At 39.7% G+C, this 26,545-nt stretch overlaps 1 protein-coding gene across 1 annotated transcript in view; it reads right to left on the bottom strand.

Annotated features, from left to right (window-relative positions):
• Window positions 1-4,290: 4,290 nt before the first annotated feature.
• LOC135700603 (semaphorin-1A-like) overlaps window positions 4,291-26,545 on the bottom strand; it is a 71,755-nt gene continuing 49,500 nt past the window's right edge. The window contains exons 4-9 of the mRNA XM_065221143.1: window positions 16,388-16,795; window positions 15,976-16,311; window positions 14,869-15,909; window positions 5,489-5,657; window positions 5,145-5,412; window positions 4,291-4,629 (exon numbers count right to left, since the gene is read on the bottom strand). Of these exons, the coding sequence (XP_065077215.1) occupies window positions 4,600-4,629; window positions 5,145-5,412; window positions 5,489-5,657; window positions 14,869-15,909; window positions 15,976-16,311; window positions 16,388-16,795 (2,252 nt within the window). The 3' untranslated portion in view covers window positions 4,291-4,599. The remainder of the gene's footprint in view (window positions 4,630-5,144; window positions 5,413-5,488; window positions 5,658-14,868; window positions 15,910-15,975; window positions 16,312-16,387; window positions 16,796-26,545) is intronic.

Below are 26,545 nucleotides of genomic sequence, written 5' to 3'. Positions count from 1 at the left end.
AAAACAATCTTTGAGTTTATTTCAGTGTAGGTACGGGAGACCAGCGCAATGGAGGAAACGACTACTTCAGTGCAGCAGAGGATGGAACTGACCCAACTCCCACGCTGAGGGAAGTTAAGGATGCCATTCAGCAGCTCAAAGCAGCTGGTAAGGATGGTATCGCAGCCGAACTCATCAAGATGGGCCCAGAAAAGTTGGCCATATTTGGCCCGTTGCACCGGATGATAGTCAGGATCTGGGAAACAGAACAGTTACCGGAGGAGTGGAAGAAAGGGGTAATCGGCCCCATTCACAAGAAAGGCGACCATTTGGAAAGTGAGAACTTCAGAGCGATCACCATTTTGAATGCCGCCTACAAAGTGCTATCCCAGATCATCTTCCGTCGTCTATCACCTAAAATGATCGAGATCGTGGGAAGTTATCAAGCCGGCTTCATTGACGGCCGATCGACAACGGACCAGATCTTCACCGTACGGCAAATCCTCCAGAAATGCCGTGAATACCGACCGCACAGAGCTATGGAAAATCATGGACGAGAACCGCTTTCCTGGGAAGCTGATCAGACTGATAAAAGCAACGATGGACGGTGTGCAAACCTGCGTAAGGGTTTCGGGTTAACTATCCAGTTCATTCGAATCTCGCCGGGGACTGCGACAAGGTGACGGACTCTTCAACATCGCTCTAGAAGGTGTAATGCGACGAGCCGGGCTCAACAGCCGGGGTACGATTTTCACGAAATCTGGTCAATTTGTGTGCTTTGCGGACGACATGGACATTAGCGCAAGAACATTTGGAACGGTGGCAGAACTATACACCCGCCTGAAACATGAAGCAGCAAAGGTCGGACTGGTGGTGAGTGCGTCAAAAACAAAGTACATGCTAGTATGCGGAACCGAACATGACAGGATTCGTCTAGGAAGTAATGTCACGATAGACGGGGATACTTTCGAGGTAGTGGAGGAATTCGTTTACCTTGGATCCTTACTGACGGCTGACAACAATGTGAGTCGTTAAATACGAAGGCGCATCATCAGTGGAAGTCGTGCCTACTACGCTGATAAGACCGGTGGTCCTCTATGGACACGAGACATGGACTATGCTCGAGGAGGACCTGCAAGCACTCGGAGTTTTCGAGCGACGTGTGCTAAGGACGATCTTCGGTGGTGTGCAGGAGAACGGTGAGTGGCGGCGAAGAATAAACCACGAGCTCGCTGCACTCTACGGCGAACCCAGCATCCAGAAGGTGGCCAAAGCTGGAAGGATGCGGTGGGCAGGGCATGTTGCAAGAATGCCGGACAACAACCCTGCAAAGTTGGTGTTTGCTACTGATCCGGTTGGCACAAGAAGGCGTGGAGCGCAGAGAGCACGATGGGCGGACCAGGTAGAGCGTGATCTATGTCTTATCTCAAATGTGATGTTGTACAAATAAATGTATGTAGGGTTACGGTATGTAATGTGGGTCTAGTCCTTTCATTCGGCCTATCACGCAAATAAATAATTAATTAAGGAATATTACACAAAAAATAAGGAAAATATTGATCACTGATGGTTGATAAATGTGTACCACACACAAATCAATTTATATCACAACATTTCAATACATTTTCAGCTCTCGTAAGTAATAAAACTGGTTGAGAATATCACAATGTTCGGAGTTTTTAGCCGCCATGACTTATAAGGTTAAGATGGGAAGGTTGACTGACGATCATCAAATGGCCTGATTATGGCATTTATTGATTGGAATTACCTGATAATACACACTAGACGTAAAACTTACAGTTGCTGTTTGAATATTTTATGTTTATTTTAATTGTTTAACAACGTTTTCACAAGTAAAACATGGACCCAACTTTAGGGACACATTTCTTTTCTATGTTCCTAACTATGGCCCATGAAATTCATTTGACAGCATATAGCAATAAGAGTAACGTCAACAATGTTGTTTTGCATTTGGATGATAAGGAACGAACAGGAAGGGAGATTTTTTCTGCCAAACCTGTATAATGAACATCACAATGTTCTGATTTAGATATTCTGCGGTCAAAAGACGATAAGCGAAATTTTTAATTTTTAATTTTTAAATTGAGTGATTTAATGTAGTTTTCGTAAAATTTTCTCTAAGAAATGTTTTGAGGAATGAAGAGCATTAAGTTAACAGTGATAGTGATAAAAAAAAATACATCAGAAAACGTTACCAAGAGCGTTTTTTTGAGGATCAAACAAGATAGGACGAAGTTGCATCCATAAATAGACCCAATTTGGGGACAATAGACCCATATTACATACATTTCCCTCGTGAGTTATTGTCTTAAAAAAAGTAAGTTTTTCAACTTTTCGTGGTTTCTGATAGCAAACGACATGATAAGCATATCTAAGCATACCATTTAGCAGTAGAATATCGTTTGCAGGTAAATTCATTGATGAGTTATGATTAAAAACGTAATCGATGGCTGCATATTAGACCGAGGTTAGGGACGTATACCCTATGTACCTAACATTATAGAGCAAAATCAAAAATAGGCGTTTGTTCAGAACTCCAAAATAAGGGTTTTGGCTCGGGTTTTGGCCAAGTTTGGCTCAAATCGGTGACATCGAACAATAAATTAAGGCTGGTAAGTTGCTGTAGTAGCTGGAGCACCTAGATTAAAATGAAATGTAGGGGCTTATTATGGATGTCACTTCACGGTGAAAACTTGTCACTTGTCGTCACGGTGAAGTGATTCCCATTTGATTTGTACGGCAATCACGGCTCTTATTCTGAGTATCACTCCCTAATCACCGTGTAGTGACACCCGTAATAAGGCTTGAATTTGAAACAAATATAGCTACGAAAAAAAAGTCGAACTAGAAGCTGATACGCTGAAAACGAGATGCCCAAATTCATCAGGATGCTGAAAGTTGTCAGTACAATTGTCAATGAGATATTAATAACACATTTTTGCAAATACACTTCGTGTTAAAAAAAAAACTAAAAAAGTTGTCGGAAAAATTTACCACTGTCCACAGGTTCATTCGATTGTTTCTTTTGTTCTATTGTTACAAAACACTGTGTGTTCATTTTTTATGTATATTTAATATAATCTGAATGATGCTTATTCGATTAACTATTTACAATGGTCACTTTTTTTTACATAACTGGTTTTTCCATTTTAGATAAATTACTGTTTCAATTTTCAGCTTAAACTAAAACATGAAATTGCTCAACTGTCAAAAACGTTTCCTAATATTTTCGATTCATACCGTTTGGATGGAGGAAAAAAACGATTCCCTAAAAAAAAAAATATCATCTATGAACTATTGAATCGAAACAACACAGTATATGTTACAATTTTCGCGTGCTAAAATCTAAAAAATACAAAATAAAAAAATACTCAGAGTATCACATTTTTTTTGTTCATATTTAACTAAATATAAATATATTAAAATCTTATTTCGTTCGCACATGTTTGCACAAACATAGCCTAAATGCGCGAAATGATGCATGCGTACGAAGAAAAAACAAAATTGATGGATTGTTTGATGATACTGACAAACTATAGTTAATTTATTGCTTCTCCTGGAAAGGTGGGTGACACAAACTAAGAATACGTCATTGTATTGCCCGTTGCAAGTTTGTCTGTCATATTATAAATACTTCACGAGTATTTTCGTTCGAGATTCTTGAGCAATTAGACACTATTGAATATAATTAAAAAAAAACACATCGTTCGCGTCACAGTTTTGGAACTCTGGCGTGAACGGTCAAGAATACTTGCGCATTTGTAAACCTGATCTGCTCTTGAATTAAGGTCGTAGTTGGTAAACGTAAAAGTACTTGCTATTCACTAAAATTGTCATTAATGTAATGAAAGATGGATGAGTGTGCGAAAATGGAGCCAAATTTTCGGCTTCTGATTGTAACGCTGGCTTGCAGTCAAAATAACACACCTAAAACATGTGCGGGCGTTCATTCATACAACCGTACTCGCATGCAATCACACTTTTATTCTTAGCCTAGTCAATCGAGCTAGGCTCGACTCAATTGGAACGTGCCTAATCAATGTCGACAAAAAAAAAACAATCATCTACTGGAAGAACTTTCCTATTAACAAGCGAAACTAAATCTACCTAGCTAATTTTGATCGGTCGTTCGCGCGCCTGCAGCTAAAAATTTGGCCACCAATTTCCGCAGTTTCATCTTGTAAAACGAGAAATTGGAAAATGTTTGTTCGCGTACATGATGGATTGTGGCAAATCGCCTCCCAGGTGTTTCTAAGGCATCCAGGTCTGGGATAGCACTTTGATTTGCGATTTGTTGTATTTCTTTAAAGGTAAATTGTTTAACTTCCCTGCTTATCGCACCTTGCAGTGCAGAATGGGCACACGTTTCAGAGTAAGGCCTCAACTTGAACCAAATGTGGTATGCTGGCTGGGGATGGTTTGTGCTAGGCACACAGTCTCTCACAAATGTTCCTAATCGTTATCGCCGCCAAATTCGTCTTTTGCATATTGTTTGCGGTACCACTATTAATACCTACATGCATTGGCAAAGCTCGGCGGCAGCACTTCGTTTTCAATCACACTCTCTTTCTCTCTCTTTCTCACATCAACTATATCTTCCTAAGGCTTGAATGTCTTCAACTGTGGAGTCTGTTGGAAAAAGAAAATCTTATTGCGATGACCTGTGTCGATTATCCGGGTTTGTGGTGTGTGTGTGTGTGTTATTCGGTTTAGATGGATGCTATCGTTATTATTGCTCTCGAATTAAATCGCCTCGATGTACCAGTCTGACGATTGAGGTTTGTTTGCGTGCTTGAAAGCATGTTTATATGGCATTATAGAGGTTACGGATGATACATTCCAACCAAATCTAGTACTTGATGGTTGATTCGGATATAGAGAATTATTAACATACAGATAAAGACGACATTCATCCCTGTACCTTTCTTTAGTTGAAGAAGTAAAACTAGTCCACAGGCAGAAGAAGATGATAGAATTTTGCGATTCAACTGGGTAATGCCGTTTTAGGTGGCGATATAAATATTTTTGCGTGATCGATTTGTTTCTGAAAGTAGTACCGGAAAAGTGGGGGTTGCGTACTAGCAGCGGTTATTTATCCCAATCACCGAAAGCAGTCTCTATTATCAAATATACGTCTTTTTCACCTTCTGCAGCGTGCCCATGCCTTTACTGATGTCCTTCTCCAGATTCTCCGTCGAGTTCTTGCATTCGACGCTTCGATCTTTGAAATCAAAGTCGATATTGTCCTTCATATTGTTCTGATGGTGCTGCTGCAGCTGCTGGACGATAGCCTGCTGCTGCGTGTGGTACTGATTGCCGGTGTTTGTGTTTGTGTTCGTGTTCATCAGTAGATTCACGTCTTTCCCGCTGGTGCGGTTCTGCGAAAGCATGCTCAAGTTCTTGGTGTGGTGCCTGCGGGAGATACAGAAAATGCAACGAAATGGATAGTTAGAATCAATAACACCTCTGCTATTGCTAAAGCACATACCAATTCAGCTGATTTCGATGCTCACTGCCGTGAAAGGACTGCTTCTTGATGACCTGTCGAGTGATGCAAAAACCAAGCAATATGCCGATGATGACCGAAAATACCACCAGCATGATGCTTATCTGCCAGTTTAATGCTGCCATGGAGACGCTTTCCTTAACGAGCGGATCTGTAGCAAATGGAAAATGGTGAAAAAGACATTACTATTAGCATAAATATTGAAGCTTCTAAAATTAATGTAATTAATGTGTGGAGAACGAGCCAAGAGCGAGGGGATTTTAAACACAAGATTAATATGAGCTTAGGTAAATGGAAGCAGATGGAAACCACGCTTCTGCAATTTCCGCACATTTAAAATAAAAAAAATAATAGGAGAAATGGATGCAATGTCGGCCCAAATGCCCCTAATTTGGGCCCATGCATAAACTCAGCAATCGACTAAAATTTCAATAGCGACCAAAAATATCCATTAGTACCGTCGTCATCTAGATAAAATTGATAAATAGCAGATTTTTTGCGATGGACCCAATCTTAGATCCATAGGCCAACATTAGAGCCATTTCCCCTAAATATTTTTTAAAGCTTTTACGCTGTTAGGCAAAATAATGTGCCCACGTCATCATTTTTAATTGCTCTCATTTATTTGATTCAAATTAAAGTAAACACACTGTAGTCTTTTTTGATATCTTATTTTTTAATATTCTTTTAAAGATAAACCTACTTATGGAATACTGAAAAAAAGAGTTTTGTATTGTTTTAGTGGCAAAAAAGAGTTTCCGCGTCAAAAATCGATGTTTTTGATAAGTTTCCATTGGAAAACCCCTCGATTGTTTATGCTTTGATATTTTGATATGTTTTGAAGCAAACGGCTCGACTTGGTGTATTTGTACACGATGATTCAGTTGAAACAAATTGAGAACGCAGTGATTTCGAAAGCAATTTCCTTGTATATCCGAAAATTGGTGGTTCGTGATGTGCAAAACGGTGAATCGCACCGGTCTGCCGCTAGGAAGCACAGTATCAGCAAGGCAGCGATTGGGAAAATTCTTCTGAAATTTAAAACGTTCGGATCATGCGCGAAGCCAAGAAGAACCCGAAGGTAACTGTCTGCGAGATTCAGGAAAGCCTTCAGCTATCAGTTTCCGGTCGAAATGTTCGTCGCCGTCTCGTAGCGCAGGGGTTGAATAGCAAAGTTACAAGGAAGCGCCCATTTATCAGCAAGACAAACAAAGCCAAACGACTTAAGTTTGCAAAGGAGCATGCTGATAAACCGCTAGAGTTCTGGAAAACGGTTCTATGGACGGACGAATCAAAATTCGAGCTGTTTAACCGAAAGCGGCGGGTTCGTGTGTGGTGCAGATCGGATGAGGAGCTTCAGGAGCGCACGGTGAAGCATGAAAACAGAGACAAACAGACGTAACTCTTTGAAAAAGTTTTTCTTGAAAACATAGTATCTAAAAACATAGGACCTCAGTAGCGACATCTTTCAGGCTTCTCGCGGAAAACAAGCTTGCTCGCTAATAGTACGTTCAGACTACAGCGTTATAACATGTTATAGCGCTATCTTGATGGTGGTTTCTGTGTTGCAATTATTTGACAACCGTTATAACATGTTATAACTCTCCAGTCTGGACAGCGTTTAACTCGCAAACAATATTGCATAAAAGTTCTATAGAATGTATAGAAACGTCAAAGTGATCCGATGTCAGCGCTGCGGCGAGTAGTTCGCGGAACTGATAATATTCAAATCAACCGTTATATGCGTGAACGAAGATACACAATAAAGAGTTACGTCTGTTTGTCTGTGATCTGGAGGTGTGAAGTGAGAAACCTCGTGAAAATCGACGGGATAATGACGGCAGATTCCTGCATCAACATCCTGCAGGAAAATCTAAAGGTATCGCTGATCTAGACGGGCCTTGAAGAGAAGTTCGTATTGCAGTAGGACAACGACCCGAAGCAAACTGCCAAGAAGACCAAGTCTTTCTTCCGGTCTTGTTGGATCAAACCGCTGGAATGGCCTTCACAAAGCCCGGACCTCAACCCCATCGAGAATTTTTGGGCGATTCTCGATGCCAGGCTTGACAAAACTGGTGTTAACATTAAAAATAATCATCTCTCTTTACCAAACTCCCACGTTGGAGAGTGATGGTGAGGGGTATCCCCATAGAGGTAACTCTAAGACCAGAAGATCCCGAAAAAACGTGCTCAACTTTTTGGCTCAGTTCTGGTACTCTCTTCGGTCCCAAGCTAATCGATGCACCCCTCGAAACATTGGAAAATCCACGAACCCCTCATTTTATCTGTCAAACTTTCATAGCGAATCAAAAAAACATAGTGTAGTACTAGAATTTCGACTACAATGGGGTACGTTAATCGATTTGCTTGGGACCAATAGGCTAGTCAAGTAGTGAGCCAATTTAAAATCGTTAGCTTCCACCGTTTGCTGCAAAATTCCCATCCAGGGTTCACTGTGCAACGACTTTGCTTCGACAACTTAGTATGCGTTCTACTCAAGAAACGATTTGAATATAATTGAACTCAAAGTGGGCACTGTTAACCGGCAGGATTTGCCGATCCACTTGGAAGCAGATGTCATCTTAGGTTATGTTCCATTTGGAAATTTTTCACTTAAATTTGACACTTCGAAAATAAGAACATCTCGAAGACCCTCAAGTATCTCGAAGCCTCAAGCAAGAAAATGTCCGATGTGAAACTCTGAAACGCCATCCTGCAGCTGAAGAATCACATCACGAGGCAGCCAATTGAAAACCTGGAAAATCGGTGAAATCCGATTACTGGCAGTGAGAAGATTATTGAGTCCTTGGTAAGCGATGTGTCCAAGCTCAAACCGGACCAATTCAAAGCTCTCCTTTTTGTCTGTGGACTCAAATCGACTGATCTCGAAGCTGGAAGTCGACGAAACCGCAGTCAACGAATTGGGAGAAGCCGCCAGCAAGGTAACCCTGGAGAACCTCGTGGAAGAATCAACTTTGTATCTCGCAACCAGAATAATCCTCCTTCTAAGAAGAACTAAAAATTGCCGAAAATGCCATGTTGGAAGTGTGGCGACCAGCACTATGTTCGTGAATGTCCGTTCGCTTCGCATACCTGTTCCAGATGCAAGTAAAAAAGACACAAGGAAGGGTACTATTCCAGCAACAAACCGGCGCCTTCGAATGGTGCAGCAGTAAAACTTCAACACGACTCAGCGTCCGACATCACCATCATCTCAGAAGAGACATGGGCCAGTATCGGACAACCACCCACTCAACCGACGGAAGAATCTGCATTCACAGCTTCTGGTGGCAACCTCAACCTTCTCGCGGAGTTCCAGACTGAGATCACCATCGGAAATGTCGTTCACCATCGTTCCTATCAGTTCACCCACCAATCAACTCAAGCAACAGTTTCCAGAGGTATTCCGAAGCACGCTGGGTAGCTACCATAAATCGGACTAGTTCATGTTGATCTTCGTCAAGCTTCGTCTACAATTTGGACTTCTACACCAACACATGTCAAGCAGCCTTCAGGTTCAATTGGCTAAACTTGGTGAGTTCGTTCCATTTTGTAAATTTTTATCTTTTCAAACCAGTAACGTTGGGAGATCACCTTTTTGTGGTGCGTTACTGGTATAAGAACCCTAGTCGTGACAACTTCAAACTAGGGAATCAGGATTTTCCAGTAATCAAAGGATCACATTTTAGTTCTTGTTATTTTCAATGACTTGATAATAGTAACATGACTCGGGTAGTGACCACCGCGCCGTTATGCATTTCTATATTGTATATTTCAAATCAAAAATATTGTTTATGTTCATAGATTTCACATAATCCTTTTCCCTTTGTCCTTCTCCTTTTCCTTTCCCTCTTCTCTTTTCAGAAAGCGGGTAATGGCGCTATAGCCATAAGTCATAAAAGGCTTGGACAAGAGTTAGTGCTCATGCCCCAACCGTCAGAAGAAAATGGAGCATCACTTAACCTTTCTAGCTTTGATGCTTCCAAACGACCAACCAATCATATAATTACCAAAATCGGAACGTACGGTACGAGATGTCCACGTTTCATCCATTTATTGGATTCTGAAGCATCGTGTTTAAATTTATTTAAATGATTGTGATTTAAACAGGCCCGATGTTTTCTGAATCATCTTGCCCCTTAAATGTTGCACAGTAGGCCTGGCCGTTTTGATATGTGTGACGCATCTTCGATGTGAAACATATATCAAATAGACGAGAAAAATGTTGTAGGTATATATATCATTTTCCAGGATCAGAGTTGCGACCTAACACAATCACGATCGCCAAACAGCTGATGGTAGTAATGCTTTGTACATTCCTATCAATGTGCTCGTCGAAGCTCTCTCCATGACCATCCATCAAGTTGACGAAAGAAGTAAAAAGCAACTGGTGAATGTCGTCTTCGGTTGTGATCCATCACCGATCTGGTCATTCCCGACAATCACGACACTCATCTGTGCTCGTTTTGAAGTAATTGCTGCTTTGCTTGCTTATGTTAGTGTGTTGGTGAGTGAGCCCAACAGCTTCCGTTTCATGTTGCCTGCTTTGTTTGTAACTCACACAGTCGCGCCTGCTGAGACGAACTTGGAATGCGTAGGCATTGTTTTCATTTTCTTCTGTCGTTTCGCTTTTTCTCATGATCGTACTGCAGGAGTCTTCACTGTTTTCGTTGTGCTTTTCATCATCAGCAGCGAGTGTAACGTTTTGCTTGTGAGCAGCGACCATTACTGGTGATTGTTGTTTGCCATGGCTCTAACTCTCACTGCGTGACAAAACGATCTGTCAGCGATAGTCGGTTGATGCGAAGACGAGTGTCACGTGAGTGTCATGATATTTTGCATCACTGTCAGGATGCTTTCAAGAACTGGCTGTGTTGGTGTTAGATAAGATAAGATAAGATAAGAAATTGGACAATTCGAAAATAAATTAAGATGTTTGAAAATCCTTCTATTGTTGATCGGCCGATTTTCAAGAAAGCGACTGTCAAAGTTGATTGCTTGTCTGTCAGAAATAAGTCTGCTGAAATAGCAGGTTTATTTGAAAATTTTCCATCTGTCAAATTTAAGTGAAAATTCACCAAATGGAACACAGCCTTAGAATTCAAGATAAGGCCTGTATAGAGATCGAAGCGAAGCGAAAATCTTAAACAAAATACTAAATTTTTCACCTGCGTGAAAAACGCAATTGGCAAATTATTCACTTCGCTTTGAACTGTAAACATATATGATCCAGCGAAATCTTGTTGTTTATAAATTTATTTGATAAGGCTCAAACGAATTAACTTTACAGAGCCGAGGATTCTTGGTCACTATACAATACATCTGTTGCCACACTTCCTGGGCACAACGATGTAGTGGAGATGACACCCAATACCGACTGTCCTACGGATATTTGACATGTGTCAGCAACAGATAAAATTTAAGCAGAAGAAATCTAACAAGGAAGAAGATCATAAAAAGATCATACAATAGCGTGAGTGAAGATGTGAAAAAATGAATTAGTTAAAATAATAAGTAAATTGATAAATAGTTAGAACAGAAGATAGTGAGCTCGAATAATTACTGTATAATTTCTTAATCTGAGAAGAAAAAGAGTATTAATTGGTACGGAAAGGTAAGAAAACGGCAATTAGAGTTAATCTAGTGCTTATAGTGTGCTGTAATTTTAGCTAATCATTGGAAAGTTGGATAACCTCAACAAAAATAAATTCTCGTTAGTCTAAGCAGCCAATACGGTAAATTAAACTACTAAAATTAGTACTCGAAGTACTAAATTGTATATCATTACAGTTAGACAGTTAGATCGATGCTCATTAAACTTGTCGAAGAAGAATTTGATGAAAACACCGAATAAGTAAGGTTACTTTGATTTCTTTCTATCGACATAAATTTAGCTAACTCTTTAATAAAATTGCAGCTTTGAAGCTGCCACAATTGGAGCTATCAAAACGGTGTTTTTACTACGTCAACAACATCTTAAAACTATAGTCAAAAGGTACAACACAATAAACACTTTATCTTCCGCTATCCAAAAAGCCTCCATCAGAACTGGAGCCGCTTGCAGTGGTTTCATTGTATGGCAGTTACGCCAACGGGGATCAGAGCGCTTCCATTGCAGCAATAGACGCAAAACGTGGACAGCATTCACACACTCATCACTAAACGGTTGCTTTCCAAAGTCAACGACGCATCGACCGAAAGAACTGCTGATGAAGAACAATGAAGAGGACCACACAATGGTTGCTGGCGAGAAAACAGACGATCGCGTGGCACACATCGAGAGTGGCCTGCTTTTGTCGACAGCCGAGTGAACACTGAAGCGGAGAAATCTTACACACCAAATTTTGATATTAAGTTCCAGCATAACGAATTGCTGGATGATGTCCAGCAAAATCATGTTTTACTGGAAAATCAGTAATTTGAAATATGTTGCTGGATGTTCACGTAATTTGTATCAAATGTCAAATTCAGACCTGTCTTCGCAGTTTGGTTGGTAAATTACTGGTTCGCGGTTTTGAATATTTTGCAGTCTAAGAAGCGAAGGATGACGTTAATTTTGCTGGAATCGTGGAGTAAGTATTCTATACTTTGTCGACGTACTTGAAAAGTTCATTTCTTTTCATCTTTACAGTCCTCTCACCTAAAAACTCACCCAGGGAGGCCCATCAAAAGTTCCTCAACAAGAGTTTATTTACTCCTTTGACTCAAAATTGTAGTCGATTTGATGTAATCGGTGCATATGTAGTAAAATTTGTTTTTTTAAACTATTAAAACATATGTATAAACAATCTAAAATTGCTATCCTTGCAACACTTTGCTGGATGGATTGCTGGACTTTCACCTCGGCAAAATCCAGCAAGATATTGCTGGTTTTCAGCGATAAAACATGGGTGTGCACGTTTACTTTTTTCACGCATGCAGAGCAGCAGCTAAGCGAAAAGTTGACGTTTCAAGAAAGAGCATATCTGTCAGATTTTCACTTCACCGGAGGTGTAAACTGATCTATTTTGTTTCACAAGAACTGTAAACTGCGAAAAATGGAAACTGGAAAATTTCACTTTTTAAGATATCTTCGAGCATGATAGTCAACCTTTGGTAAGATTTGCTATGAAAGTTGTTACAGCAGTTTTCGCTGTTTCAGTTTCGAGATACAAATATTATAAGCCGTAAATTACCTTAAAACATAAAATTAACTAACTAGTGTTCACTCGGCTGTCGACAAAAGCAGGCCACTCTCGATGTGTGCCACGCGATCGTCTGTTTTCTCGGCAGCAACCATTGTGTGGTCCTCCTCATTGTTCTTCATCAGCAGTTCTTTCGGTCGATGCGTCGTCGACTTTGGAAAGCAACCATTTCGTGATGAGTGTGTGAGTGCTGACCACGTTTTGCGTCCATTGCTGCAATGGACGCGCTCTGACCCTCGTTGGTGTACAACAATTTGCCATACAATGAAACTACTGGAAGCGGCTCCAGTTCTGATGGAGGAGGCTTTTTGGATAGCGGAAGATAAAGTGTTTATTATGTTGTACCTTTTGACTATAGTTTTAAGATGTATTGTATAGTGACCAAGAATCCTCGGCTCTGTAAAGTTAATTCGGTTGAGCCTTATCAAATAAATTAATGAACAAAAAAAAAATAAAATTAACTTGAAGCCAGGCTTGCAATTGCTCATTATAGCTAAAATGCTATTTTTCGGTATTATGAAACAATGGGATACTATAATCATAATTTTTATTTGTAAAATGCAAGAAGAGGTGGTAAAGTTTGTATATGACACATAAAATGTGTCAATTTTGCTTTCAGAAGTCATAATTAGCGATTAGCTGTAACGATGAGTAACGCGATGAGCGAGCAATCAGCGATCATAAAATCGCTAGTTGTGACCTTCTGAAAGCAAATTTGACAAATTATATGTGTCATATACAAACTTTACCACCTCTTCTTGCATTTTACAAATAAAAATTATCATTATAGTATCCCATTGTTTCATAATACCGAAAAATAGCATTTTAGCTCTAATGAGCAATTGCAAGCCTGCTTGAAGCACCTCTAAATCATCACCGATTTCGCTAAAAATTTGCACAGAAGTTCAAATTAACATGACGAACAGTAATCACGGTTGACCCGGTGCATCCCGAACATTTCTGTTAAAATGAACAGGTCTAATCGACATGAATCCGATCGACGTTGTTCGTTTGTCAACTTATCATTCTTATTCATCAGTTTTGGAATAGCGTGTACATTCCACACTGGACCCTATACATCGAACCCATGTATTGATTGATGGGCCGGGACCCAAAAGACTTTACTTTTTTTCCGAAGAAATATGGGTCCAGAGATTTTTTGTATCAGTATATCTCATCGATCAGAGAAATGAGTTACGCGTATCACTCAAGTTTCTTTAATTTTCTACGCCGGGGGATGGGGAGGAGTTTAATACCTCTCAAAAACTGTCTACGTAATTTATGAACAGCCTCCAACAAGTTTCACAATCATTAAAGCCGATTTTATACGCGATCACAAAATTCATACTCAGTTCCTTGTTTAAGTGCTACCCCATAAACATCAATTAAAATGAACTAACCGTGTGATCCGCACGGCGGCGTTATTTTTAGCAAATGTTAAAAATATGTGTGTGCGTTCTCATGTCAATTATTAAAAAACCCGAAGCCGTTGGTAGCTGCTGTCGGGTTGCTTTCGGTACCTTCACCGGCTTCACCGCAACTTTCTTAATGGGGAGCGTGCATATTTCTGTCATTGAACATCAATTTAGCAAATTGTGAATTTATAAAACCGGGTGACTCCACTCGCATTCGCATTCAAGGGGTAATCAATCATTGCAAGTTTGTGCGCGAAAGAAAACATATACAACTTTATTAATACATAGGGTAAGGTGGGGCACGATGGATCAGCTAGTACAGTTCTTAATTTATTTGTTTCTTAAAATCAGCGGGTTCAATGCGAACCCAATGATGATTTTTCAAACCAGCATTGAACCTGTTGATCAAGACAATAAATAGTAAATAAATCCAGAAGATGACCCATCTTGCCCCACCTTTCCCTACAACAAGCAAAGAAAAGTCACGAGGTGCGGCACACTTGGGTTGGGGCTCGAATAGATGCGCAAACAGTACATATTTTGATTTTGAAGAAGAAGGAAAAGGCCACGCGGGCTTGGTTTTGTTTACAATATGCAACGATGTTTACTTTTTTTTATTATATTAATCCAACGAGACCCCATCGCCAAATTCAGCAGAAACAATAAAAATTGAGCAAGTAGGCTACTACGTGAATAATGACATTCAAGCCCAAGGGGTGCGCACATGCATAATAATGTGGGTAAATGGCGTTCGTAAACTCACCTGTTTTATGGTGGTACTGATGGGATCCGATTTTATTCGTCAACACGCTTCCTTCGAGCGAGGTCATCGATATTTCATTATCAATATCGACCGGCCCCGTGGAGGCGACCGTGCCCTGGATGATGACGACATTCTTGGTTTCGGTGGGGCTGTCCTTTTCGGCAGAACCGGACCCATCAACCCTCGTGTAGACGTCGTTGTCTTCCGCTTTGTGTTGACGCTGATCACGCTGGTCGTACTTTTTGCAGATGTCATTTACGTTCAGTCCATCCAAGCGCTGGAAGAGATTATCCATCGATCGGCTACCAGCGTGGTGATCGTCAACGGTTCGACATTCTCGGTTCACATCATCCCAAGCACAGTAGGGATCCTGTAGCTCTAGGCATTTGCGGCAAGATTTGAACTCGTGTTCGTTGCAATTACTGAGTGGCAGCGAAATTATCTTCCCATTGCTAATAACAATCAACTTTTTGTTCTTCTTGGAAATGGTCAATGCGTTCACCTTGGTACCTATTGGGAATGCTTGAGTTTCGCTGATTATAACGGTTTTGACCTCATCCGTCGAGTTGGACGACAATATGTTAACGAATTTTATGACCTTTCCGTCGTTGGTGCCAACAAAAATTACATCGTACGTTTTGCCGTCCAACGCTTTCACCTGAGGATCAACAGTGATCGCCGAAAGGCGGTACAGAAGGCTAACTCGCGTGAAAATGGGTCGGGAATGTAATGATCGCACCGATGCGTCCATCAAAGTATTCATCTTCACAAAATTCACTGAAGCCTTCGGCAGTGTCCGGCTATCATCAACGCACTTTCCCGGACGAGGATCCGGCACTTGGTTCTGGGGAACTTGAAGCCAATTCGAGTGAATATCTCGCTGCGATTTGAACGACCCCTCGAAGGTATCCAAAATGTCTTGAATGGAGAAAGCACACACGGCCGAACCACCGATGGCGTTGTCCGGCGTGGTCATGATCGCGTAGATGATCTGATTCGTATCGCCACCGTAGATGCCATTGATCGTTTTAGTAGTAGATTCTGTCGGAGGAAAAGTAAATCGTTATTGACCCGGTTGACAAGCGCGGATGATCGTTGAATACTTACGGATTTCATCGAAATAGAACGGATATTCGCCCGGTATGGAACAGTTTAGTCTGGCTTTCAAGAATGACGTCCAGCGGTCATTCAATGGATGTGGTCCACCTTTATCGTTTTTGCAGACACGGCTAACGCGAGAATAAATTGCTTTGCCACAGTTCATATACTCGACGGCCACTTCCCGGAAGAAAAACAGCACATATCCATTGTGCTCTACGGCACTCACAAAGGCCGGCTGATTGAGCTGCTTGCTATCGTACTGCTCGGTTCGCTGTGGTTCTCGGTATATTAGGGGATCTGCTGCCGAGAAATCCGCTACCGTGGCCGAGTACAGATGGCCGTCTGGTCAAGAAGAAAACAAAACGACAAAACGGTCAAAGAAATGGAACAGAATAAATCAAACGTTCAATTGGCTTACCGGTAAACAAATAAGTGCTATTATGCAGAGGATTATACGGACATCGTCCAAGGGCTTCCATCTCATTGTTATCGTACGCAATTGCACTATCGCTCGGCAGTATGTTGTAGAACCGGCAAAGTGGCTTGTACGAATTTGTCCCGCAAAGCATAATCCTGTTAGCGCCTACCCGCGCGTACACCCGAATGTAGTTTTGGCAGTCCTGATCCAGCTTGCCCTTGAGCGTACAAAGCTCCCGGTGGGCATCCGACGAGGGCCACGTGATCCGTTGGGTCGGATGTTCAATCAACCGATCCAGGCTAATGTTGTACAGCGCATTCCGCGCTCCTATCAGTATCGAGTTGTCATCTTGATCTAGCAACTTAAAGTAATCAGTGCTGTTGCCGAAAAAGGCTGGTATTGTGTTATCTGTGAAAGCAGAGGAGGGGAAGAAACAAAGTAAAACATGGATGAGAAAATGGTTAAAAGGTTATAGGGTTTTAAAATTCAAATTCAATCAATCAGCACACGGGCGCGTGATTGGATGGAATTGATTGGGGGAGAGAAGAAGAGTTTGATCAACAGGGTCAAATTTTTATGTGTGATGGAGATGACTTTTCGGTGACGAATGATATTCATTTGGCTCGACTTGTAGTTTACGGACGAGATGGGAGATATGTTGATGTTATAGTAAAATACAGATTCACCTTTTAACCAACTGGATGGATTAGAATTTATGACAATTTCTGCAATATATACATATTGTTAACGCTGGATTTGGCGTAAATTTACGCAATATTTCATATACATTCAAGCACAACTTGAAACCTTATAAGCAGTTCCACGCCAACTGACAAATCGATTTTATTTTTACCCATCCGAATTCCATTAAATTTCGCATAATAGTTCACTAGACGCAATGAACCAAGTTTGTGTCGCAATACGACCTTTTAGACTCACGTCTAATTTTTCAAAATGGCGTATACGATATTTTTCAATAAATCATAGCACGAAAATGGTTTATCTAATCGAATGACGTCTGAGCTAAAAATGTAGAAAAGTGGATTGCCTTCTCAGAAAAAAAGTAGAAGGGTATGTGCCTAGGGGCACGAACGGAAGCTTGACGTAGGACCGCTAGTGGACGGAACAAATGTGAATATATAGTTCTTTTAATTGATCAATCATCAATTATCTTAACTCTTTCCGTTATTTTATTTGTAAGCATATCAAATTTGTAGCATTTATTTCAAAAAGAAAGTTGATGAAGAGAATCTAAGGAACTGTCAACTTGAGTATTTTCGATTCATCTACCCCGACTTTAAAAGGTGCATTTGGATTTTTTGTTATTTATGAATTTTTAAGTTTTGTGCATTTTGGTATTAAAGTGTATTCAATTCACCCCTCACAGGATTTCCTTCCGAATTATATGAATGGGGCGGGGCGGAAAGTATCGTTTGTGCAGAATATGTAAAAAAGGAGGGACTTCGAGAGATTGAACTGAGAGCTATGAGAGCTAATTTTCTCACAAATTTGATTTTATTGGCTTTCTGGGGACTGAATATACACCCAAAGCGAATTATTCCCACTTCTCTCAAATTCTATATGGATTTTTAACACTTCATACCAGGGTTGCTTCCACTCACTTGCTATAAAAAAATGTTCTAAAAATTCTATAATCCACATTAAATTTCATATGTAAGCGCCGATTGAAACAACCTTTTCGACGTCACTACAAGGGTGATTGAGTAAACGAAAAACACGAACCGTGCGGAATGAAAGCCGAGGAAAAACTATTTGCACCAATATATTCAGGCCTACAATTCCACACCTTCTATAAACAGGTTGCGCCTTGATAGCTAGCTGCTTGCGGGAACTGATGACCTTGACCAATGTCCAAATAATACTCTTTAACAAATTTTGGTGGCCCTGAAAAGGACCGTTTTGTAGTGATGGTTGAGTAATTCTGAGCTAGGTGTTCAACACGGATGAGGCTGTCGAGCTGTATGTTGTTCAGAGCAAAGGTGACACGCTTGGCATAGATGACCGACCCACAGCGACTCACGAAGAGCTACTGATTCCGATACATAGCATAGCGGTGCAGCTTCTTCCTCCTTTGATGGTTGCTTATGTGGGCTCTGCAACTCGCTGCTTGCAGGCAGCCTTTCGTTGTTACTGGAGAACAAATTTTAACGCCACACGCCGAAAGCACTGCTACTGCTGCTACTAATTTCGACGACCGAACACCACCACACAGTGGTGTGGTCGTTGGGAGCGTGTGGTTTTGAGTATGGCGATGAGTGTGCAAAATATTACGCAATTCCATCCTCCCTATTCGCACGCGCCCGAGGATCGAATGCCACTTCGACTTGTTTCGTCTACTTACTACTCTCTGACGACTGTGCTGGGGAAGCAGCATATGCATGTAGGTAATTGGTGGATTTATTAGTTAATTCAACGCTTTTGGACAATGCTGGACATTTACCAGTTTTTCAATAGTTTCTTGTTGAAAATCAACATTCGGAAGCATTGTTATCGATGCGTAGCCATATTTCTGATCGATTGGTGATAAAATTATTTAAATTGGACCAGGGGCAGCTGAGTTATTAACTTTCAAAATCTTTCTTAATTTGTTACATGTTCCATTTTCGGTTTTCACAAAGTGTACCCCCATATAGAAATCAAAGACGTAGTCCTACGTCAAAATAAACACTGAAAAACATCTTAAAATTTAGCTAATATTAAAAAAAAATGTTAAAATTCAATAACAAAAGAAAACATTTAAAAAAAATTTAAGCATATGTTTATGCGACGTTTCATGGAATTCATAGAGGGAAAAAATAATATAGATTCGTCAGTCTCTATAATAAGGAAAACTAAACTAAATCCACATGTGCAGCGAGCATTTCTAACTGGGAAAATGGTTTTGCAATATTGAAATGATTAAATGCTTCCTAAACCTAGCAGAAATGCTCTTTTACTGAGTAGCTACTCAGATTTACTATCCTGCCCGTTTTTTTAGTCAGAGGAGTGGAACGACGGGCAAGCTTCCAGAGTTCTAAAGAAAAAGGTGCTAAATAAGATTCTAGAAGAAGGTTCATTCAAAAGCTTCTTTTGGAAGCTCATTCTAGACGTTTGCCCATCGTTCCGCTACTCTGATTATAAAAAAAAACTGACATGACAGTAAGTCTGAGCAACTACACAGTAGAAGCATAGAGGTAACTCTAAGACTAGTAGGTCCCGAAGAAACGTGCTCAACTTTTTCTTAACATAGGAAAATCCACTAACCCCTCATTTTATCTGTCAAACTTTCATAGCGAATCAAAACAAACATTGCGTAGTACTAGAATTTCGACTAGAATGGGGTACGTTAATCGTTTGCTTGGAACCAATAGGCTAGTCAAGTAGTGAGCCAATTTAAAATCGTTAGTTTCGTATTGATTGTTGGTAGAAGAGCATGTTTCGAAGGTTTATGGAGTATTTCATCGATTCATTAATTACGTTTCCTTAGTTGACTTTCTCACTTCATAAATGCCAATGCAATAACAGATGTTCGCATAAATGTAAATCTACTACATATTATCTAATCTAATTTATCCCTCCGCAGTAGTTAGTGCAATGTGTACCTATTAGAGATGGGCGATCCACTTCCGAGCTATTCTAAAAATCTGATTCACTAACGTGAGCTGATGACCCCCGGTTCATATTTTAGGAACTCACTGCTATAACAGCTCACTGATATCGCAAGCCTAATCTTTTCAATCCGTCACTTACATAAAGCGGAATTTTTCTAAAAAGGACTCCGCTTATGCATTGAACAGCCACCGTAATCCAGCTTTCCATGCTCGGTAATGGCGGCCTATTTGTATGAATAAATGTATCCTTCACTGTGCTTTTTGACACTAACTGGAGGGCGTATTTTCTTCTGTTCCTGGGATAGTGATAGGGAGGGGTCAAAATCCGAATATCCAGATAGCGTCAAAAAAGCACAGCGAAGGATACATTTATTCATACAAACAAGCCGCCATTACCGAGCATGGACAGCTGGATACAACATATCCGGTGAACTTGGAGATTTGGGCGTAATTGCTTTTGTAAACAAACACGTCAATCGCTGATTACTCGCGAATAAAAGTTCAATCTAGCAAACAAACTATACCAAATGATAGAGGAGTTGTTAGTATTCGATATAGGCGAATCCAATGGAAATTAAGCAATTGTTGCAGCCTCTGGTGGTGAATAAGAGAACCATCATAAGAGTGGGCTGAAATTTTCGCCGTGAAGCATAGGAAGAGGCAAATGTTTTTCCCTTTTCTGATTAATTTATCCATCGCAGGTGCTTGTAATCATCATCCACATGGAATATTTTGTTTTCTGTATCGATTTAGGAGTGAACCGACCTGTGCTTCCACATATTTTTGTTAAGAAAAGTGAAGATTTATAAAACTACCCAAGCGGTTATGATCTTCCAGATTTTTAATGTGGTGTTATTTGAGCTGTAAATCCGTTCAAATATGTGAACAATAATAAAACAAGACCCCTCCCGATGTAAATATGTAAGATGCGCTCAACAATATGCGTTAATTTGAGATGTATAAATTGTAATTTGGATGTAAACAAACGGTTTGGTTGACGTTTCCTCTCATAATCGCTCGTCGTGGGTTAATAAAGAAAACTAACTAATCCAACTCTCATAATCGCCTAGCGTACTCTACATTGGTGGTGCATAGAAACAGCCTATTGAGCTTTAATTCGCGAGAAATAAGTGATTGACGTGTTTGTTTACAAAAGCAATTACGCCCTAATCTCGAAGTTCTCCGGATATGCCTACTGATCGATAGAATCAACGGTAAAAGTAAACTTACAAGTGGATGTATGGGAGAGTGATATCTGTGCATGTGTTACACGATATTGTATTTAGGAAGACAAAAGTATTAGCACCCAAATCATCTGTTTTAGATTTATAGCAACCGGCGGAAACTAACGATTTTAAATTGGCTCACTACTTGACTAGCCTATTGGTCCCAAGCAAATCGATTAACGTACCCAATTCTAGTCAAAATTCTAGTACTACTCTACGTTTGTTTTGATCCGCAATGAAAGTTTGACAGATAAAATGAGGGGTTCATTGATTTTCCTATGTTTCGAGGGGTGCATCGATTAGCTTGGGACCGAAAATAGTACCAGAGCTGAGTCAAAAAGTAGAGCATGTTTCTACGGGACCTTCTGGTCTTAGAGTGGTTCATAAAATTGATGAATTAAAAATACAAACTTTTTTTGATTATTTGAGACCGACCAATGTAATGTTCTTAAAAGCTGTAGAACAAATAATTTGAAGCAACTTTGCTCAAGACATCAAATTTCTATCTCTAATGGTTTATGAGTTATGATTATTTAAACAAGCCGGTTAGGGTAGCCGCTAGAAAATCAGATTCCTGTTAAAAAAAAATTGTACGTTTATTTCTCGTAAAAACTTTGTTCTAGATACTTCTAAAACTTTTAATGAAGCATATTCTCCTGGAGCAACTAAGTTGTTATCTTTTATATTAGAAAATTTATGGCTAGTTTTCGCTGAAAAATATGATTTTCTTTTTAATTAAATTTAATGGTTTAAACAAAAACTGCTCCACCTAAAAAAAAGGATCTTTCAAATAGAATTATATATTTGAAAATCGGTTTACTCCATTTAGAGATATTGACAATAGAAAAGAGCATTTTTTTTTCGAAGAAAATCACATTTAACTTTCGAATCAAAAAAGATAGGAACCTGGTTGCTTCAGCAAAAATATACATCATCATAAGTTCTAAATATGTTCTCAATAAAATTTTTACGAGAAATAAACGTATGAAAAGATATTTAAAGAAACCCGATTTTTAGGGGCCACCCTAACCTGCTTGTTGAAAATAATCATAACTCATGAACCCTAAGAGATAGAAATGTTATGTTAATGTCTTCAGCAAATTTGCTTCAAATAGATTTTCCTACAACTGTTTTTGAACATTGTTTGGGCTATCTAAAATAATAAAAAAGTTTGAATTTTTAATTCACCAATTTTATGGACCACCCTGGTTTCACTAACATAAAAAATCAGCCAAAAATATGAAGAAACTTTCCAGAACACACTATATATCTAAAACTGAAGGTTTGGGCGCAAACACTTTTGTTTCCCTAAATACGGCTTTGGGACCATTGTGCTATGTATTTACGTACCAGGCTCTTATTGCCGACGTTATTCTTCGAGCATATATCTAGATAGAGCTGGAGTTAGGGCGTAACAGCTTTTGTAAACAATGACTTCTATCGATGATTTCTAGGAATTCAAGGCAAGTCCACGCAGACCATTCTAACCATCGGATAGGGGAAGATGAGGATGTTGTTATGCCTGGGCGAGCCTTAAAATCCTAGAAATCATCAAGAGAAGTCATCGTTTACAAAAGCTGTTAGGCCCTAATTCCAGCTCTATCTAGACATGCTCTCACCTCTCCTCTCAATTCCCTGTGGGAGCGGAAGATCGACACAAAAGCAAATAACCAAAAAGCGAAAGTCAGCTCTTCCCCTCACAGCTCAGCTCCGGATCCGAATCATCGACCCGAATGATTCAGCTGTTTAGGATGACAGCTCTCGGACCCATCCTGCTCTCTGACCCATCCTGCTCTCTGACCCATCCTACTCTCGGATACAACTGTTTTTATTTAAAATCTCTCATGAAAGCCATCTTCTAGAGACTTCAAAAACTCTTAAGGCGAATGTTTTATTGCGAAATTTGTTGCCTGTATCTTTTCTAATAAAAAAGATTTACCCAAATATAGTAAAAAATTTGAATAAATTCAAATTGATTTTATACGAGTAATAACATACCTCCAATTTTTTATATTATTGAGAATAACATACGCCCTTTCAAATGCCGTAAAAAACTTGTTTTTTGTTTGCCCCAACCAGAGATATTAACATTTGAAAACTACATATTTTTAGTATAAAAACGTCAATAACTCTTGATCGGCGAAAGATATTGACAAGCTTACTGTAGCAAAAATTTGCGCCTTCTAAAGATCTAAAAGTTATTTCAAGACACCTTTGCTGAGAAATTTGAAATAAGAAAACTAGAGCAAAATAACTGTTTTTTTAGAGCCACCCTAACTCAATTCAAAAAAATAGCTCTAAATCGGCAAAATTAAGAGATACAAAAAAGTTTGTTTTATAAAAGTTGCTTGAAATTAGCTCAGCTATAACTTTGCCGAAGAATGTATACCTTAATTTATTCAAACAAAAATGTTAGATTTTTGATTTCAATGATAATAAGAACCACCCTAGAATTCATTGTCATAAAAATGAGGGCCTAACTATAAGGAACAACTTTGTAGGAGAAACTTTAAGTCTAAAGTTTCTATTTCAGACTCAAAAAATATCAATCCACCTAAATCTGCATTCTGGATCACTGTGCAGTGATATAGGGGAAAAGTTGGCTTCGGCAATACCTTAACCTATTATCGTCAGGGGGGTAAATAACGTCCTTGAGAGTTCAATTTTGGCATGTGGATACATTGTGTTTCAGAGCAACTATTGGCCAAATTTTAGTGCTCTAGGACTTTGACGATAATAGGTTAAGATATTGCCGAAGCCAACATTTCCCCTATTGAAAATTCAAAATAATGGAGCAGTAAGTTCAGTTGCTAAAGTTTTCATAAAAACTGGCGAAACACCGTCAGGGCCAGGATTTTTAGATGCATCTAAATTGTTTAAACCCTTTAAGATATCATGAACATTGATTTGACTTACGCTGATGTCACTTGAAAATTCTGGATAAGATTCAAAATATTCACGGTCACGGTCCTCTTCTGAAAACGTAGTATAGATTTCTTGGAAGAAATTTGCAAACAAATTGCATAAATCATCCGAGTTCTCACCTACCCTATCGTCCAAATGCATCTTTGATGGAAAATTATCAGATTTTAATTTGGTTTTCACATAATTGAAGAAGTCCCTAGGACAAAATTTTATTTCAAGTTCAGTTTTTAAATTATACTCCTCAAATGCCATATTCACGGCCAAATTTAACTGATCGCAAATTTCTAAATAGTATGCCACACTATTATATTTTTTATAAAATTTGTGCGCTTTTTGCTTTCGATTTTGTAAATTTTTCAGTTCCCTGTTGTACCAAACCGGATTTTTTGCATGACTCTGACGCCTTTTTTTTAGTTGGCACTTCTTCAAGAATTATTTCAAACAACGCATTGTAGAATACGTCAACTAGCGGCGCCGGTGGTGTAGTGGTAAGCGTGATTGCCTCTCACCCCAGCAGGCCTGGGTTCAATCCCAGTCGGCGCCGCCGGGATGTTCTGAGGCATAACATCTCTGATCACGAGGGAAGTAAAGCCGTTGGTCCCCGGTTCATGAGTTGATGGGTCGATAGGTAGGGTCCAGGTGTGGGAGCTGCCTCCCTGGCGTCGGTAGCATTGGTGCTCAGCACGGAAAACAAGATCGACGGAAAACAAATCAAGGAAAAAAAAATACGTCAACTGCACATTCAACATTTCCTGCAGTTCTTAATATTGCTTGCCATTCGACAATGTTCAATCTATTTCTAATGTTATCATAATTGTGGAATTGTAATCAAAGATTTCATCAAAATCGCAGTAGTTGGTTCTTTCATTTATGTGAACGAATAAAGAATATTATATTGCTGTGTGAAACATTTCATTTCTCCATATGGGACTTAACGATTCAGTCACACAGAAATCTTCATAAGTATTTGTTAATAAAAGGTCTAAACAACAATTTTGTTGATTTTTCACATGGTTAATTTGATTATGTCCCAAATTTGCAATTTTGTCAAAAATGATACGGAGTGTTTCATTTTCCCCAACGACTTGAAGTAAGATGCTTTCATTGTCCATATCAGAAATAAAGTCAACATTACGTTGGTTAAAGTCCCCATATATATGTACTTTTACTTCAGGGGGTACACTAGACAAAATTTCCTCCGCTTTTCCAAAAAACTTATCATACGTGTCCTTATGAGCATTGTTCGGAGGAAAGTATACCGAAGCAAAGACATGTGTTTCGTCTGCTACTTGCGCTTTTACCCATACATGTTCGAATTCTTTAAATTTAGTACCCATAATGATTTCTGGCGAAGGTGAAAGCGGGCATAAATTCCAGCTTCAATTTGAGAAGCCATGCAGAAGAAGAAGAAGGTTTAACCAAGACTGTTCCAAGCACACGTAATTCGAAACAATAAGCACTTGATTTGGCAAAACAATTTGCACCTGACCACCAACAGAAGAAGTTCAAACCTTGAGCATATATGAATGACCGGATCGAATGACTTACGCTGTCTAAATCAAACATAAACATACTCAATGGCTTATAAAGCACCGTATTTCTGCGCAAATACTTAAGTCCGGAGCCTTCCCTTCATGGTTCAATTGACAGTCGAGATTTGCCAATGTCAGGTGCGAAAAGTAAACAAGTTCAACCGGCCGGCGCGAACTGCACGGTGCGGCGTCCGTCCAATGCAACCCAATCCAATGGTTGACGAGTCTTTCTTGGAAAGTTCACTTTTGTTTGCTTTTGGTACTCAGGTGCGACGAGATAAAGATTGCTATCTATCGAAAACGGCTGGCAAGCTTATCGATTGTTTGTGCAGCAGAGTGTTGATTTGCTTGTTTTAGAGGTGCGGCCCCTCGGCGATTGACGTATGCTATCGCAAGATTAGCGATACCTTGCTGTAGAACGACTTCAGACAACCAAGGTGGGTATTGTGCAATGTGTGTCTTTTTGGGTGATCAATTCTGCATATAAATTGACTGGGGTTCCTTTTCCCAGAGGTTCGAGTTGTAGTGGAAGATAGCATGATGATAGTTGTTTGCATATTCAATGGTTCTGATGATGCGACTGACGCCTGGTTGAACGATGTTCTCACACCTGTACTCAAAACTGCTCCGATGATGCAGGTGTGTGAGCTGAGAGGAAAATGATAATAGCGGAAATTTGCATTTTTCACACATGACACGATAGCCGAGATTTTTGTTTGCACGTCGGGTTTGTATTAATCTGTGTGAATACAACGCAAAGCCTGTGCGTAAATAAAGAATTTGTATGTTTGTGAATCTTAATGTTGAATTTATTTGCAAACATACAACAGCTATTGCAAAAAGTTGGAGCGCCAAACATTTATT

Source organism: Ochlerotatus camptorhynchus, unplaced genomic scaffold, assembly GCF_037179485.1.
Source record: "Ochlerotatus camptorhynchus isolate MF236.1 unplaced genomic scaffold, CSIRO-AGI_Acam_v1.1 ptg000139l, whole genome shotgun sequence".
NCBI classification, from domain to species: Eukaryota; Metazoa; Arthropoda; class Insecta; order Diptera; family Culicidae; genus Ochlerotatus; species Ochlerotatus camptorhynchus.
This window is presented reverse-complemented; position numbering and strand designations above follow the sequence as displayed.